Below are 17279 nucleotides of genomic sequence, written 5' to 3'. Positions count from 1 at the left end.
TAGTGCAAGTCCATTCTTATCGTCCAAGTCTATTATCTTGATTCGACATGTATGTCGCAAATCCGGAACCGATCCTGCTGTGGAGCCCCCTTGGAGCCAACCTCGGAACGCCCCGTAGTCGCTCTCCAGCTGGCGTGTCACTCATCATCTCCAACCAGTCGCGCCAAATGTTGGTGAATGGTGATATTGCTGTACGATCTGCCGGAGCCAAGAGGACGTTGTGCGGACACGTTCGTCGCAGTCACTGGGCGCTGGGGGCCGTAACCTTACTTTACCTCAGTGCGTCCGTTCACTCTATTGACTGTTGAGCGACTTGGCGAACTTTAACGGCTCCGCCACATCGCAAATTTGTGATGGGAGTCATGGTCCTCATGGAGGGAATCAATGCCAAATCAAACATTCGGCTTACCGTAAATACGATTACATAACTGCTCCTTGTCTTTAAAATAACGCAGTATTGTTGGTGCGATCATGCAGCGGCCAGAATGTCTTCACTACGTAAGTTAAACCGTCCCCATGGGGCTTAAACGACCCTCAGGCCTCAGATCTTGTGGTTTTTTTCCCTGCCAACATGCAATATGGACAGATTTGGCCTAATTGCACTGCACATGAAGAATCAAAATGGCAACTGGCATATTGAATTGGAAACCACTCTGTTTCGAAATCCGCCCGATACAGCGTTCCTGGATGTTCCTGGATTGGAGCCACAGTCTCCCTGGTTCAAACCAATCTCCAATGTCGTCCTGATTGGACGGCCCAGGTGCCCTGAATTCAGGCTTGCAGCGCGATCGCCCCCTTCGAGAAATTTCATTGGCGTTCCTCGCCAGCCCCGAGATTTGGTTCCTCTGACGCGGTCGCCCAGCGGCTTATCGACCCTCCATGACCCACTTGGCAAAAAGTCTTCCCTGTGGTGGCCAGTAGCGTGGTTTATAAGTGCCCCTGATCCGACTCCTGATTTCCCTCCAACCGCAACGGACCAACATTCATTCATTCTGTAACACATTCCAACATACAGAAAGTCACTCTTTGACTTACGTTCACCTGCAAAGCAATCACTCTCTCTTGCTTCATCAGGTTCATCGATCGACCTTCGACTCAATCGGCTTTATTCCAACTCAGTCCTATCGTTTCTAAGACACTCCTTTACTACCAGCCAACCACCCAATCCAACATCATGCGCAGTTCAATCATCTCCGCAGCAGCTTTCCTTGCTGCCGCCGCACCTGTGGCCCAGGCCTCCAAGGCCTACGTTCACAACAAGTGTGACTTCCCAGTCCACGTTTGGTCGGTGGATACAGATAAGGCCCCGGGTGATTCGACCCAGATCGAAAGCGGCGGCGACTACAACGAAGAGTGCCGCTCACCCGAAGCCGGCGGTGTCTCAATCAAGATCAACAAAGAAGACCAGCTTGCCGGGCAAATCGCCCAGTTCGAGTACACCGTCGGTGGTGAAATGGCCGGTCACCTGTGGTATGATCTTTCCTTCGTCGACTGCCAGAACGACGACTGCCCATGGATGAAGTACCCCATGTACATGAACAGCGGGGAAGGCTGCCCCGAGGTCAAGTGCGCCGCCCACGAAGTGTGCGCCGGTGCATACAACAAGTGGAATGACGACTGGGCGTCCCGCTCCTGCCCTGAGGGAGCGGACATCCATCTCTACCTCTGTGCCGACTCCGCCAACGGCGGTGGAGAGCAGAAGCCTATCCAGTCTCCGTCCGATGTGCCCACTCCGTCCGCGGGTGAGCCTCTTGCCTTCGAGAGTGTCCCTGCCCAGACCTTCCAGCCGGCCGTGAAGGCCGCCGAAGCCCAAGGCAATAACGTCGCGCCCAGCCCGGCCCCGACTCCTGCGCCCGAGCATGTCGAGACCGTCGTCACCACTGTCACCGAGACGTCGACCACGACGGAGGAGTACCAGTTCCCCGCCCGCCATGCCGCGAGGCATGTGCACCACCGACGTGGCGGCCACTAAATGGTGTGCCCGGGTCGTTTTCGGTTGAACAATACTGCAAACCTGTGCTTCATTCGTTCATGCATTGGGTTGGCATGCCTCACCAGCTGGTGTTCTCGGTGTTTCTTTCGCTTCCAGGCACGCTGCCCTGGTTGACCATTCATTCGTTAGTGGTCGCGTCGGCAGATGTCCATATTAACTTCGCGGCCTGCCTTGGTTGACCATTCGTTACATGGTCCCATCGGCAGGCGTGGCACAATAGAGTTCGCAAATGGTGCGGCTATGATAAAACGACAGCAAGGATTGGGTTCCTTTTGGATTCGAAAATAGGAACTAGTCGATCTAGTTGGTGAATATCTACTAGATTTGGAGATGTCGATAAATTTGAGAGAGTTGTATATGATCATGTCCATTATTCTACTTGTGATGTCCGACCAATATCTCAACTAACCTGATATTCCATTTTGTCTCAACCATCGGAAGACGAGATAAATGACACTGCACGCTTGACGTCCTTTAGTATACGACCAAGTTTCACCAACTTACTAACAACAGGAGCACCAAACGGTAATCGCTGACTCGGGAGCTAACCCTCGATAACCCAAGGTAGCGATTATTACCAGTCCCTTTAACTAAGGTCTCGTCCTCGATTGGCCCTGACTTCCTCTCGCCCAGAGCGTCCAAGACTTCCCCAGAACCAGCAGCAGCAAGCAAATTGCAATTATGTCAAGGCTACGGAGTAGCAATGGTCGGCTAACATTTGATAGCATTGATTGCTGATATCAATAGATAACCCAAAAGGGCGAAAAGTGGTTGGGGATTGAATCCATTTGATGACGATCGACCAAGCTGACTGCTCAGTGTGACTGACTGTTGGAGTGCTGAGGGATGGAAGGGTTGCAGGGATCTGGATCAGGGGGTTGGTTGGAGCACGTGAATTGAAAGTCCTCACGTCTCCTGTCTAAATAATAAAATAATTAAGGCATCGAGGCACCAATCAGATACAGGGCAAGCACGTGCATCAGCGCCAGTGCAACAGTTCACGTTGCTCGTGTCTCCGTCCAACTACAGCTCAACCGCCAACCATCATCGCCTCCACCAACCTTAGCATCCAAAACATTCCGATATTCCGATATTCCCACACCAATCTCCGGACATCTAGCATACTAAAGATGGACAAGTTCCAAGCATTCGGGAAGAATTTCTCGTGAGTCTCCGGCCTTCCCAATCCTCCGTTTGAACGCCCCGCGTGCTGACACAGGCTCGTATAGGGCGGCGGTGATGCCGCAGTTTAACAGGACATCGCAATATGTGAGGGAACAACTCGGCCAGGTGGACGATAAGGTATGTCTACACCTGATCATCATCTGGAATTGCAGAGTCGACGGTTCACCTGACTCCTGAGCCAGACTGAGCTCCCCCCGGACTACATCGAGTTGGAGAAGCGCGTCGATGCGCTTAAGCAAGTCCATCAGCAGATGCTGCAGGTCACGTACGTTACCGAAACCACGGCAGCTCCGCCCACCTCCTGACCTCCATCGCCTAGATCTCAATACTCCCACGAAGCCTACGACTACCCTGCCAATCTCCGCGAGTCCTTCAACGACCTGGGCCGCACCGTCTCCGAGAAGGTCAACCTCCTCTCCCAAGCCCACTCCGCCACCGAAGCCGCCGCCGCCATGACCGCCCCGCCCCAAGCGAAGCCCCAGCCCAAGACCTTCTCGCACGCCATCGCCCGCGCCTCCATCTCCAGCTCCCAGTCTCTCCGCCAGGCCGACGGCGCCGGCTCCGGCACCCAAGACCCCCTAGCCTCGGCACTCGAGAAGTACGCGATCGCGTCCGAGAAAGTCGGCGAGGCGCGGTTGACGCAGGACGCCGCGATCCAGGCGCGGTTCCTCGCCGGCTGGAGCACGACGCTCAACACGTCGCTGAACTTCGCGACGCGCGCGCGGAAGCAGGTCGAGAATTCGCGCTTGAGCCTCGATGCGACGAAGGCGAAGGTGAAGAGCGGACCGTTTGGGATAGGAGGACCGAAGAAGGAGGCCGCGTTGGATGATGAGCCGCTGTCGGAGGAGGCGAGGGCCCAGATCGAGGCTGCAGAGGATGAGTTTGTGGGACAGACGGAGGAGGCGGTGGGGGTTATGAAGAATGTGAGTACAAATCTAACCGGTTGGGCGAGCATCTGATTATTTCGCTGCCGATTCTGAGCGATATTCACGAGGCGATGTTAGCTAACAGTTTGGCAGGTCCTTGATACCCCGGAGCCTCTGCGGAATCTTGCTGACCTGATTGCGGCTCAAATTGAATATCACAAGAAGGCGTATGAGATCCTTTCTGAACTCGGCCCGCTTGTTGACCAGCTCCAAGTTGAACAGGAGGTAAGTTTCCGCTGTCCTTCCATCCACAAGGGTGCACTTGCTGAACAACCACACAGGCGAGCTACAGGCAGAGTCGTGAAGGTGCATAGATGCCAGTGATGTACTATCTTGGTGGGAATACTACCATCGTAAGTGTCCTGGCTCAATACCAGCGCAATGGGCAACTATCAACCGCAAGGCAAACCTCGACATTCACCGAGGCTGCCTGCAGATTTTCATAGGTTCTGGCGTTTATTGAAAGTTTGTCAACCCGCTCTCGGAGGCGTCTGCCAGAGTGGGCGACCGGATTGGATCTTTGTTGTCAGTAATTAGGCGGATTTTCCTTGCAAGAGCCAAGCCAATTATCAAATGTTACCGGGAATATTTTCTGCATATGGTTCCTCCCTGTCCGTGTCTGTCTGTTCTACTGGGAAATTCCCTTGTCGAACGTCATGAAAGTGATGTATCATCCTCGTACGCCGTTGCCCTGCCCTCGATTTCTCCGCTTGGACTCGACGATGAGTACTTAATACGCATTGTTGATTGACTACCCGAGAACTAATACAGCAAACTTCAGTCAACAATACATATGTTATGCCATGGAGAGGCTCAAGACCAGGTATCCACACCTTGGCGCATATACATCGCCGAGAAGACCTTACTGATTTTTGCATGTTTTCCTAAATATGTAATATGGAAGAGGGAACGTGGGTCGCCGTGGGTTTCGCCATGGGGAGGCAAGCCGTGGACATCGGTGCACTTCTAAGATTTAGCAATAGTTTCCGCAAACCGTTGGTGAGCGAACGAGGAATATGATCTCGCCTTGCAGCAGGCCGTGAAAATGCGGCTTGCGGTGCGCATTCTGACATAGCACGAACGCAATCTCCCGTTCCTACCTCCCGATTCTTTGGACACCGGACCGCACACGTCACTTCAAGCTAGTCTTCTGTTCTTGATACCATATCAAGAACATGAGCTTCTCACGACCCCGTATATACGTGCTCCTTCAGAATCATAGCGCTACGATGGCTTGCCTCACTGATAGTAGGGATGGGGAATCCACCAAAATGACCAAGTGTCCAAACTCTCGTTCGACGGTTCACTCCCGCATCCAATACGCCAACCAACACGTTCATTGCACAGAGAAATTCAATCGGTACTTGTTAACCCGAGCAGCGAAGTTTGTGCCATCGAGAAGATCGTGTGATTGCACGAATCGGGAACTCTAACTCAAACACCCACTCCCGCCATGCACGAGCCCGGTGGGACATCAATTGGTGCTATTTATCGAGTACATGCACGGTTCTGTAATATGTGTAACGTGAGCCATGCGGAAAGGAATGTCATGGATGCGGATTACAGTCACACAGCAAGCGTTACACGGAGACATAGGACTGCGGGCAGGATCGTGGAGGGCTGAGACAGGATCCGCGATATGCATATCAGTCAATGCGAGGCTGGGATCTCATTCCCACTTCGAGGGCACTTCACAGCAATGACATCACGGGAGGGGTCGAATACGGCCTAGAAAAGCTGGGGTAATATGCATAGTAGAATGGTGAAGTGCGACTGGTGTCTGGACCATTGGACACATATTTTATCATCAGTCCGAGAATACCCACCACATGGGATCCAACATCGCTCGCGTGCTTGCATACAGGCGAGATCGACGTGTCAATCACCGCTGGTAATGATTTCCACCGCTAATCATTAACAAGTACATCCACAGCCGCCAAATGTCGGCAACTCATGGCCTCTGTCACAGCCATGGGAGAGAACAACTGTCAGGTGGTGCGAAGCGGATCGTACGACCCGAAGATGCGGATAGCGGAACGGCGACAACGACAATTGAAACACCAGATTAGATACTGTGCCACAGGTCAAGTACATCTCTCCCGTGGTTGAGCAGCGGAAAGGTGCAATACATAGGTTGGCTCTTCGTATACGAGGCATATCGGATGTAGTGATGGAGCGTATCCTGACGTATTCACAGCATATCAGGTTCAGATGCTTTGGAGTTCGTGATAGAGGTGATAGCGGATATACGTGTGGATGTTCAAAGCACACAGCCACGACAATGCAAAGCCAATGGTATGTTACGAGTATGCCATATGCGCAGAATGGATAACAATGGAGAAAAAACATAAACAGAGAAATAATCATATTGCTCTAACATGGGCGCCGCTCGCCGATTGGAGACAATCTCGGCAATGGTTTCGCAGTCGTTGTTTGGACCCCATCAACCAAGCTCTGTATGCCGTATATTTTAATCCATAACCAAAGAATACATGGAAGCGGATCATGGCAGCTATCAACTGTGGCTCCAGATCCGAAAGAATCTCATCAACCATGCGAATCTCGTTTCTCCTATAGCTGAATAAATGGCGACCGAGCATGTTCGCCGTAGAGATGCGTAGAAATACGGCTAATAAGACTGAAACTACTAGGGTATACTAAGAAAGGTAAACATGCGCCGTGGGAAGATCGGATTCGAAATGAAAACATGAAGTGGAAAGTTGAATTACAGGCACCTAAGCCGACAACGGAGAGCAAATATCGAACTGGATCTCCCGATAATAGCTCGAAACTAGGACGGGATCCCTTGGCCACCATCAGCACCATGAACTACTGTAAGCCCTCGAGACTTCGAGATACCTAATGGCTTCCATGTTCCAGCAAGGAGGATTTATTGGCATGAGGGTCCGCAACGATGATTCGCCATCCCAGACGGTACAGTAACCAGCTCATTTCCGGTACCATGGAATTCACCCGTGGTGCCAGATTCAATTTATCCGCTTCATAACGCACATCTCCAAGAACAGGTTTGGCGGAAATGTTGCTTCCTCCGCATGGTTTCATGTTTGCGGAGTGTTGAATGGCGAGGATGCAATCGTGAGTATCATCGAGAATACTGGCTACCGTAGTCGTGGGCGAAATGTTGACTTTCGCCGTAGAGCGTGGAGTTTCCAGCAATCTTTGGCTCTGCACCGCCGGTACTATGCTGGCCATCCTCGTGTAGACTCAGTGATTTGAAGATACCTTTCAAGGAATGTAGGTCCTCCGCAGCAGGCGATCGAGGTGTTGCTGTCCGCTCGGTGACAAATTGTCGAACTGCTTGCATAATCGGAGGAAAGCCCTCGTTGTTCGGCAGCCACCAGTGACGAACATCAATCCCGAGGCTTTCAGTTAGCTGGAAACGAAGCATGACAGGATAACTGTACCTAAAACGCTTCGGTTAGCCATTACAGAGTATGCGAGATGCAAGTCAACTCACCCCATCGCTTCGACTTCTGCCATCTTCCTAAGTATCCAACTAACATACGGCTCCCTTTGGATCACTACAACTGCGACGGCGAAGCTAGCCTGGATCCCTAGCACCGTGCCTGGGGGACTCTGAGGACACCGTTGCATTGCTAAAAACATTTTGCATGTGTCCAGGGCAATCTGATGAATCCCAGGGGGCAGAGGTTTCTGGTGGATTTCAGCGATGTGCCGAGCGAACACGAGCTGTACACTCCACATGCTTATGCGGAGGAAGTTGATCGGGAAGAACTCGCCACTATGCAAGTAGCCAGGTTCGTAGGGGTCGAAGATCTCGCTCGGATCACGCGGAGGTGCCCCAGAAAAGTCGTTGATCATCTTCGTCTTGTCGGTCAGGAAAGGGTCGAGGTTCGCATCCCAATTGTTGATCTTTTCATTCAAGTCATCGGTAATTCGATCGAACTCCTTGTCGGATATCGTACCGTTCTTTTTCCGAGCAAAAGCAATGGCCATATGCGCTCCCAGGAGCTTTTGGAATGCAAATCTCTCCTCGAACAAGCATTTCAGGTCACCGGGATGATCTCTCATTTGTTGAAGGTAGTAGTTGTAATAGGCATCAAACCATTCGGTGTTGAGACAAGACCCGTTCCCAGAAAGGAGGCCTGCAAAAAGGTCGAAGCGAATATACCAGGTGATGATAACTCGCAACGTATCGGTCTGCATGATAGTTTCCGGCGTGTACAGCTCTGTAATGATTTCAAAAGCTGCCCTTTGGTGTCCCATCAAGTTGACCCAGTCGCCGAGGAACTCCTATTAGCGAGCATCGTCAGCTCCGTGCAATGATACAAGACAATCAACATACCTCTGTGGAAGCTAGCTGGAGGATGGTCAGCAACGTTGCATTGGAGTGTCTCGTGCTTTGCTCCAATGACTGTCTCAGTAAAGTAACTGATCTGTTGTAGTAACACAAAAAGTCTTCTACCCTGCCTTCTCCTTCGCTGACAGTATGGTGATAGGCTGCGAATCCGGCCACGGCGTTCATTAAAGGCGGATGGTGCAGCGCAATTTCTAAATACTTCGTTTTCAAAAAGGTGGCGTCGAAGAGGAAGGCGTAATGGTTGAAGTTTATATTCTTCTGGTGGTAGTCCAAAAAGAACTGCATGTCTTCCGGTAACTGCGTCCATCTTTCTGACAGACTGATGCTACTGCTGCTTAGGCTGGCTCGTTTTAGCGGCGATTTTGAGCTGGCCATCGTCGAGCCTTCGGTCGAAGGCGTAGGACTCTTGTCGTGCGTCAGTGACGGTGTGTTGGAGCCATCCCGCAGGATTTCGGGTAACGCCCATACATCACCAGAGTCGGCCAAGGTCCGAGAAGACTCTTCAGCACCATCATCCTCGTCTTTGATGGTTGGAAGGCCTTCAACGTCCACTTCCTCATGCTCCGCGTCCTCGCCGGACGACCCGCTCTCCTTCTCGGAAGATACCTTTGATCGGGAGCCTCGCCGGAACTTGGACGATGAACTAGCTTCGGGCCATTTGCACTCTCGGTTGCCTTTCCTGCATCCTGTGCCGGGAGCAGTCAGTGGCTGCAAAACTACAGCGAAGTAATCTGTCTCTACTTACGGTCGCATACTGGGTGTATCTCATCGCACTGTTCGGAGACTGTCAATACTGCACAGTGCTCCGGGAATGAATCAGTGGGATCTTACCTTTACTCGTCTATGTCGACAAGTGAAACAACCGCTGCGGGTTCTGCGATGCTTGACATGCTCCCCACCAGCCCCGACTCTTCTCCTACTCCGGCCAGAGTTTTGCGGAGCATAAAGCCCCCTCGCGCCATCTTCGAACTCGACATAGCTGCGATGTCTGGACGATACGGTTGGGTATGGCTGTAGGCCAGGAATGAAGCTTTCTTGTTGGTAGACAGGCCGACCACTGTTCATATGGTAGGATGGAGCACCATGGGGATATGGATAATGCCCAGCCATGTTCTCGCTTAGCAGGACGAAGGATCGAAATAGAAGAAAAAAACCAGCCAGTGAGTGAGTCGGCTCAATAGAACAGAATTCTACTCTATGCCATTAGACACCTTTCCGTGAAGAACGATCGACAGCTGGGAGAAGCGAAGGGGCGGGGATGAGCACGGATGATTAATAATTGCCGAGTAGATAAGATTCCCGATTAGGAAGGGAGACTTGATGTTGAGGAAGTAAAATGGTTGTCACAGCGATGTCCGAGAAGATATGAAAGAGCACCTGATGCTGGTTGAGTTTGATCCGCGACAAGGTCGACGAACAGGGAACCAAGGGATTTAAAGGAGAGGTATGTGATGACGGATCTCTAAGGTAAAGGGAACTCATGCCTTCACTGGCTATGAAGCACAGTCTAAATATACACAACAGTATTAAAGCAACAATGATAATACTCAACAAAAGTTGCCAGCCGAAGCCAGCGGGGGAGTTTCTGTACTTGAGTCCCTTGCACAACTTTGACCCTGGACTAAGAGCATGGCAGCCGTACGTTTCCGCATCGATTGATGGCCTGCTTAATCCCTGGCGCAAGTCCGATTGATGTGCTTAATTCTTCAGCAATCAGCATGCTTTCTCATTTCTGGTCTGACTGACCTTCAGACTTCAGTGCTCCGTGACTTCTCGTTTCTAGTGCGCCTTCCCGAGAGTCTGGGTCGTTACACGGATATGCGGACGGCTTCAAGCACAGTTCGCTGTCTGGGGCGGGTTCGCGGGAGAAGCTCATGGCTGGGATCTTGTGCCTTATCGGCGGGAACTGAATAATGAATTGTGTTCAACTGCCCCGAAAATGGACTGCCAGCAACGCCTATGCTTGGTGGATGATATTTGGGGACCCCACCCCACTGGGGGACCTGGATCTCCTTCCCACTTCCCAGCACCTGAGTGCAGGGAATTAGGAATACTGAATAGTGAATACAGCATGACAGGAAGCACAGGCCGACGAATGCCATCAACTGAACAATGTGTGGCTGAACTACCTGGATGAAAAGTCCCTTGGGTTAGCGTCCGTTTTTGCATGGGCAAGGGGCGTTCCGCCGTACTGGAGTGATGAGCAACAGGCCAGCAGCATTTGTTGTAACTTGTAAGGATTGCGAGTGGATTGGGTGATGATATGCCCACTCTGTCGGGGCAACTGAATAGGAGGCTCTCCATTATCTCCGACAGGCTCCGAGTGGGCAATGAGCGCATCATTTTGAGCGGTCCACCTCCTCACAAGTCAGGAACCTCGTGTTTCCCATGGCCACTTACGGAATGGCGCTCCGTCATTGCGGTGCTGCCTGCTGGATTGCAATTTTGCAGAATGCAACGATGCTTGGATTAGTTCCTAGTTTAGTCCTGCATATTAGAGACCTTGTAATTGACATGTTTGGGATTAGTTGCTGCACAAGTTATAACTCACCAGTCATCCGTCGGTGGTTAAGTCTGATGTGGGGACGAAGCTCATTGCCCCCATCATTTGGTGATTGATCTGATTCAGGAATCAGGAGCGTCAACCACTGGCAGGATTTGGACTCGGTCAGTCGATTGTGCGGGACGGTGGGTTCATGTCTTTTGAAGCTTGCAAGGATTGCACACCTCTCCAAGTCCTTGGTCGCCTATCCATGTCTGATGTTTGCCTCGTAAGTTCTCATACAGAGCACATGTTACCGTGCATACATGGTGATAGCTGAGACTGTTTAAGGAGATATCTGTTCTCAGGCAACTGCTAGCGGAGGGCAGTCGGTCTGGAACTCAAGTGTGCCAATTATAACTGTCTCTGTCGCGTTTTCTGGTGCAGAAAACAGTTCTAGGGTACATGCCTTCATGCGTCAGTCCTTTAGAGTCCCTTTGGAGGGTATACTCTTGTCTTCGTTGAGAATCGAGAGCCATTTTCAGCAGCCTTGATGTTGCCATCCCCGGAATGTGGGTGCCCATCCCCGGAATGTGGGTTCCAGTTCCACGCAAGCGCCCAAGACTGGATGGCTGATACGAGCACATTTTATTATGTGCAACGGACGACAACCATCAAACAAACTTCGCCGACATCGCAATCGACTTCATCAACCATGATCGGAGATGATAACGGTACGGCCAAACAACAGACTCGTCGTCGAATATATATAGTATGTCAATGTCTCTGAGGGCATAAAGGCAGACATTAAACTGTAAAGGCGCCATTAGTGCTTGGCAACCGTCAACTTTCTTTGCTTCTTCCAGATCTCGCCATGACATCCAGCAGGGTAATACGGAGTACCTATGACCTATCGTACTGGTAGCGTTAAAATGGAGGGTCCCTTGTTGGCCGAACTTCCGAGACCTCGAAATCCCGGTCCATAGCCCTGTCTGTAAGAATCCGAACATGATGTTGTGATCGGTGATAGCCAGCACGGCTTTCAAAGGGGAAGAAGAGGCTATTATTCAGGGATTCGAGGTCAGTTTGACAAGAAATGCCGGGTACTGGTGGCTTGCGCAATCGCGAGCCGTGCCTGCGTCTTTTCCGTCCTGTGCGGACTGCGGAGTGTGCGGAGTACTGCGGCCCGTCTTGAACGAGCGAGTGGAATCCTTGCCTCTTTCTTGCAAGGCTAGTTGATATTCCCTGCCCTAGGCTCCGCTTCAACGACCGAACGCAAGTCCGGCAATTGAAGTGGTTGAGAACGGGAGAAGTGCATCCTGATATCCCAAATTCGGGAACATCTGAATACTCGATATCCAAGTAGCATGACGGAATAATGCTGTCGATCACGGCTTTGGCCGACGCTCCCACGCAGATCGTCAACTTGAGCGACTGGGATCCTGATATGGGCAATTAATCGGCTCCTCGTGAATCGCATTCTCATGTCCAATCGACTTCAAGCAGCAAAGAGTTCGCGACTTGATAAGCGCCGAGATGGGCACCCGGTTGTTGGGACTTGATGGAGGACATGTGTAAGATGCAATGATAGTCTGGTTGGTCGAAGTGCAATATCTGCAGTCATCCGCCCCATGATCTCGTTCCCAGAGATTCCGTGTGTCTCGACCTGCCTCGACCTGTCTCGGCCATAATTTCGGGCTTTGGATACTCGAAATTTGCATCTGCAGGCATGGTACGATGGTCCTAATTTTGCGTATTGTTGTGTGACTTAATCCGTGGTGAAACAGGTGAAGTGATGAGACATATGCCCGGCTGTATGGTAGACAGAGGTGTCAAGAGCGTGTACCAGGTTAGGCAACACAGCCGCGCGCCTGGTGGCCTTTGGGAACTTTTTGACTTGCTCAAGGTTTGGTATTATCCTTCTCTAGGGAGTCCAACCTTGCGCCCGAGATTCAAGAGGGATCAGCAGTGGCGTGGGTTGCCATTGGAGTGGCTCACTGCGTACAGTGAGCAAGGCCTGTTGACTGCCGGCAGATGATCAAGCCGTGCGGGAAGTTGCGAATGTAAGTAAATGTATACATCGCACTAAGCATCTCTGAACCTTGAAATTGCATGGTATACGTATCCCATTCAGAGGCCCTGCTCTCAGTCCATACATAGTACATGATATATCACAGGAGTGGAGCGTATCTTTGACTGGAGGTTACTCACGACTGGATGTAGGGTGGCGATCTCGAGATTTCGGCCCCAGGAAGGTGATGGAAGGTTGATTGAAGATTGAATCCATCCAGGTATCTGTAAATTCGGAATTCTGATACAGGAGGATTTGATATGATTTGCCTGAGCAGGCAAGGCCACACCTGGAGCCACGTGGTGTCTGCAAGCTTCTTCCCTGTCTCTATCATTAGGATCATATCATTAGGATCAACTATCAACAGCTGTCAACTATCAACAGCTATCAACAAGCCAACAACATAGCAATTTCGGAATCGTCGTGATGTAGCCTATATGACTGCGTGCAGATTGCATCTGGCCTATACCCGGAATAATTCGAATTTGACGAGCTGGGGGAGCACTGCTGTTCGCCTGGTACCGTCCAGTCCTAGGCTATCAGTTGGGCTCCAGGTGTAATACTAGAACTTTCATGTTCGCCGAAAAGCTGAAATCCTCACACTTTTCCGCAGATATCCCTTATGGTGTTCTATCGTAGTCTAATGACGGATTACACTGAAGGTTGTTTACGTATATTGGCACCAATGGCAGCAACAGTGCAACTGTCACTGCAACACCAGTCTCCAGACTCCCATACTCCAGGGGGCTAGTGGGCGCCAAACGAGGAAACTAGAAATGAACGGGAGATTGCCTATACCAGAGCTCTATTAATACGACACCGAGAACCTTCATCCCCTCTCCAACGATCCATGGCATCACCGTCAAGTGCTATGCCTTGGGCGTCCTCTTTGGCACAGAGGTCCTCGCAATCCGGAGGCGCACGCTGAACGACAATCTCTGTGTTGGCATCAGAGAGCAGCATATCTCCAATCGATATTCCGTACATACGTAGTAGTACATAGTAGAGTCAAGAGATGAGAAATGAGAGCTCACTACTGCTCCAAGCACTGACACACCAACAGTTGTGGATCTTCTCACCTGCATTCACTTTCACACCGATGGACCCCCAGACCCCAGTACTTGCACCGTTGCACGGAGGGGCCGGCAGCCCCAAGGAACACCATGCTGGTTGAAGTGCAGGGAACGATACAGGGGCAGCCTGTCATGCGTGTTCATGTTGCATGGCTGTCCAGTATCAATGGTTCAGAAATCTACCGTCACATATCATCTCGAATCAGCACTCAAACACCATGCCATTCTTCCGAGCACAACTTCAAAAACGACCATTGATTCAACCTCTCCTGCAAACTGCGAAGTGGGATGTCCTGACCGGAGGCTAATCCCGCAACAGTGCATCGTGTTTGCGACGTCACCTATACACTAGACGGTTGAGAGTTGAGAATAGTATCCAGGAACGCACTCTCATGAGGCTCCGCAACTGATTTGGGTTGATGCGACGGAATCCAAGCAAAGGAATCCTTTCCTCAATGCCAGGGTTCTTCCTACCCTTATGGCGACGGAACCTCCACGTCCCTGATCCGGTTGATCTTACACTCGTTCAACCAATGAAGCAAATGCGAAACGACGAGCCACAAGAGTCAAGCACCGCAGGAGCCATTGAGGTTGGATTTGGGGATATCTCCTATACCAAAAATAGCAATACCTCCGAGACATGGAGCAAATCGTCGATCAAATTGGACACGGCCAGCTTTCGTATGGGGAGCGGGCTAAGCATCCACAGTCCACAGTCCACGCCCAGCCGTCCACCTGATCGTCGAGCGATTCTGAAAATTCAAGTCAACATTTGCCATCATATTTGCGCCCCACAGAGTCATAAGTTTCACTGCAGCAAGTGTGCATCTGTGGGAGTCAGCATATTGAGTGTTGGTCTGATGACCGAACTTCCGACGCCGCATCGACATCATCCACAATCGGCAATGATTCAGCAAATGCCAGGATATCGTACTCTGTACGGAGTACAAGGTACATTTTCTACCCTGGCGGCATGACCCTGATAATTGGTTTATATTCTGTAGTCCATCGAATTTGATATATGGGGCGAGTACGATTGAAATAATGTTAAGCAGTTAAGTTAGGCCCAATGGCCCACCGTTTAAGAATAGACTGAAGGGCGTCAAGGGACAAGTCCAAGGCACGCACAGGCTTCGACAAGATCGGAGATACAGCATTTACGAGCGGAACTGATTCACAATAGTCAGAATGAACTGCAACTCGCTCCAAAAGGGAAGAATGTCTGCGGTTGTATATAGAATGAGGACTCGTAATTTAACCACAATGTCCATCTTCTGCGCCATGAGGTCAGTCTACCAAGGCCCAGCTCTGCAGCTCACTCTTTGATAAACCAAACCAGGAGGGTAGTCCAACAAGGGGTTGAAGGTATCATCGGCATGACTATGTGCCGCCTCCGCCCATAGTTACAATACCAGCATCTTAAGGCACTTGAACGACCTTCCAGATCACCACTTAGGCTCGGACTAACTAGTCATCTTGTAATTAATAATAACTAGTATTTCCAATTCCTAGCACAATGACACAACCCACAAATCAAAATGAGGGGTCTCGACCGCCCCTAATGACTGGAATAGGTAATTGTCGTCAAGCCACTCCGGAGACCTAACAAGGATGTCAACTTGCCAAGGAATACGGTCCCCTTGACTTTCTCGAGCAAAGATTCCGAGAGCATTTGTAAACCACACGTCTAGCCCACCGTTTCACGACGCCAATCTGCGGGCCGTTCAGCATCGCGTTGTCGTCACTCTCCCGTGTTCACCGGCCAGGCTTTCGTGGGCGGATGGTTGCATGACGGCGTATACCAGAACGAGGAAACTACATGGAAGGCAAATCGGTGACTGGGAGTGTGGATACACATCATTTCCACATGAAACCGACTCTCAAAGTCGCCGATTCTCCTACGAGACTGCGACAGTAATGGAGTTTCAGTAGAGGGATTGATGTCTCATGGGTGATGGGGGTAGCAAATGAGGAAATATACATACTAGTACATGCGGGAGAAAAAGTTTAATCCTCTCCCTGTAGCGGGTCCTAATTACTGCATATCACGCGTGTCATTCTTGTCAGAATTCAGATTGTCCAACCTGCTCGTACCTTTTCCGCGTTCAACCAATGACAGACTGGGAGTTATCACGTACCCCTAACCCTTCCCTTTTCTCTGCCCACTGACGGCGTCCGAGACGGTCGAGAGTCGAGACGGGTAAAGCTAGTCCGCGGGCTAGAGTCCGCGGGCTAGAGTCCACGATCACGGAAGACTGAGGGGCTCCTAGCATGCAATCAGCAATGCCCATTGCCCACTTGCGCAGGAGTCCAACGCATCCATGATGGTATGATCCGTAAGCTGGGGGTGGAAACCCTTGCTAGACCGACTTTCACGACTAGTGCCACTACGTGGGTAGCTGGATTAGTGGCACGTTGGACAGCAAATCCCGAGCGGACGGTTCTGGCGAGGCTACCGTGCAGGCAGGGCGTTGCCTCATGCTGGCAGAGCGGCACATGAGTCGTCCTGGATGCAGAAATACCATAATATGTATGCCGTTCAACCGTGTGGTGGTAGCCCGCCGCAAATTGCGGAAGTGTCTCCCCGTGTCCTCAAAGGCCTGGAACTCCATAGCATGTAATGTAGAGTGATATGGTGTGCCTTGCAATCATACTGGGTCTATCACAGCACAGAAATGCAATGCGCTGTCGCTGCTGGTTCTAGAACTTGCGCTAGATAGACGTGATAGCCTGGCTGCACAAATAGGTAGTAAAGATAGTCGTCCAGATGCCGGTCTGTATGCCCCACGCTGGTCGCCATGCAGGGCATGCAGAAAGACGTCCCATTCCTACTTGCGCCTGCAGCTGTAGCTCAGGCTGGGCTGCGACGAAGACAAACAGCATGAACATGGAACATGCCACGTGAGCACATGATTAAGCAATATGAAACACGTGCGAAGGTGGAGGTCGAGTTTGAGATAGAGACAGGATTGGAATTTGGAAGAGCTCCTCTAAGGCTCGGTACATGTATCTACCATAGTACAGATATCCGCCCCTCCGATTCCAGTCTGGTTAGGGTGCTGTCCGCACCAATCCGATTCTCGAGGCTACAGTGTTCCCTCCGTGAGGCAGTCCACCCAACGATGACCCCAACGAAGGTGCCGCGAAGCAGGTACAATTTGAGAAGACTTATAAGAACAATGAAAGGTGTCTTGAATCGAAAGACAT

At 51.1% G+C, this 17279-nt stretch overlaps 5 protein-coding genes across 5 annotated transcripts; 4 read left to right on the top strand and 1 right to left on the bottom strand.

Annotated features, from left to right (window-relative positions):
- Positions 1-1183: 1183 nt before the first annotated feature.
- P152DRAFT_364019 (uncharacterized protein) lies at positions 1184-1669 on the top strand (the record flags this gene model as incomplete). The annotated part of the gene is made up of 1 exon (XM_033675402.1): positions 1184-1669. A coding segment is annotated over one exon (486 nt), but the record flags the coding sequence as incomplete, so codon positions are not given.
- A 1376-nt stretch (positions 1670-3045) lies between these two features.
- On the top strand, positions 3046-4701 carry P152DRAFT_462580 (uncharacterized protein). Its single transcript, XM_033680379.1, has 6 exons — positions 3046-3158; positions 3223-3295; positions 3361-3443; positions 3498-4101; positions 4198-4329; positions 4386-4701. Exons 1-6 carry the CDS (start codon positions 3124-3126, stop codon positions 4416-4418), a joined length of 960 nt encoding a protein of 319 aa, XP_033530066.1. The 5' UTR covers positions 3046-3123; the 3' UTR covers positions 4419-4701.
- Positions 4702-5203: 502 nt separating this feature from the next.
- Positions 5204-5581, top strand: P152DRAFT_222217 (uncharacterized protein). The gene has a single exon (XM_033674497.1). It carries the CDS (start codon positions 5280-5282, stop codon positions 5535-5537), a length of 258 nt encoding a protein of 85 aa, XP_033530065.1. The 5' UTR covers positions 5204-5279; the 3' UTR covers positions 5538-5581.
- A 1374-nt stretch (positions 5582-6955) lies between these two features.
- Positions 6956-9637, bottom strand: P152DRAFT_222206 (uncharacterized protein). The gene is made up of 5 exons (XM_033674496.1): positions 9278-9637; positions 9192-9219; positions 8432-9132; positions 7583-8379; positions 6956-7529 (listed from the first exon to the last, which is right to left on the bottom strand). Exons 1-5 carry the CDS (start codon positions 9554-9556, stop codon positions 7208-7210), a joined length of 2127 nt encoding a protein of 708 aa, XP_033530064.1. The 5' UTR covers positions 9557-9637; the 3' UTR covers positions 6956-7207.
- Positions 9638-14250: 4613 nt separating this feature from the next.
- P152DRAFT_462577 (uncharacterized protein) lies at positions 14251-15203 on the top strand. Its single transcript, XM_033680378.1, has one exon. The coding sequence runs from the start codon at positions 14528-14530 to the stop codon at positions 15047-15049; it is 522 nt and encodes a 173-aa protein (XP_033530063.1). The 5' UTR covers positions 14251-14527; the 3' UTR covers positions 15050-15203.
- Positions 15204-17279: the final 2076 nt, after the last annotated feature.

This window comes from Eremomyces bilateralis, assembly GCF_010015585.1.
Source record: "Eremomyces bilateralis CBS 781.70 unplaced genomic scaffold P152scaffold_36, whole genome shotgun sequence".
Classification (NCBI taxonomy): domain Eukaryota; kingdom Fungi; phylum Ascomycota; class Dothideomycetes; order Eremomycetales; family Eremomycetaceae; genus Eremomyces; species Eremomyces bilateralis.
The sequence above is the reverse complement of the archived record's forward strand: the minus strand, read 5'-3'. Positions and strand labels throughout refer to the sequence as shown.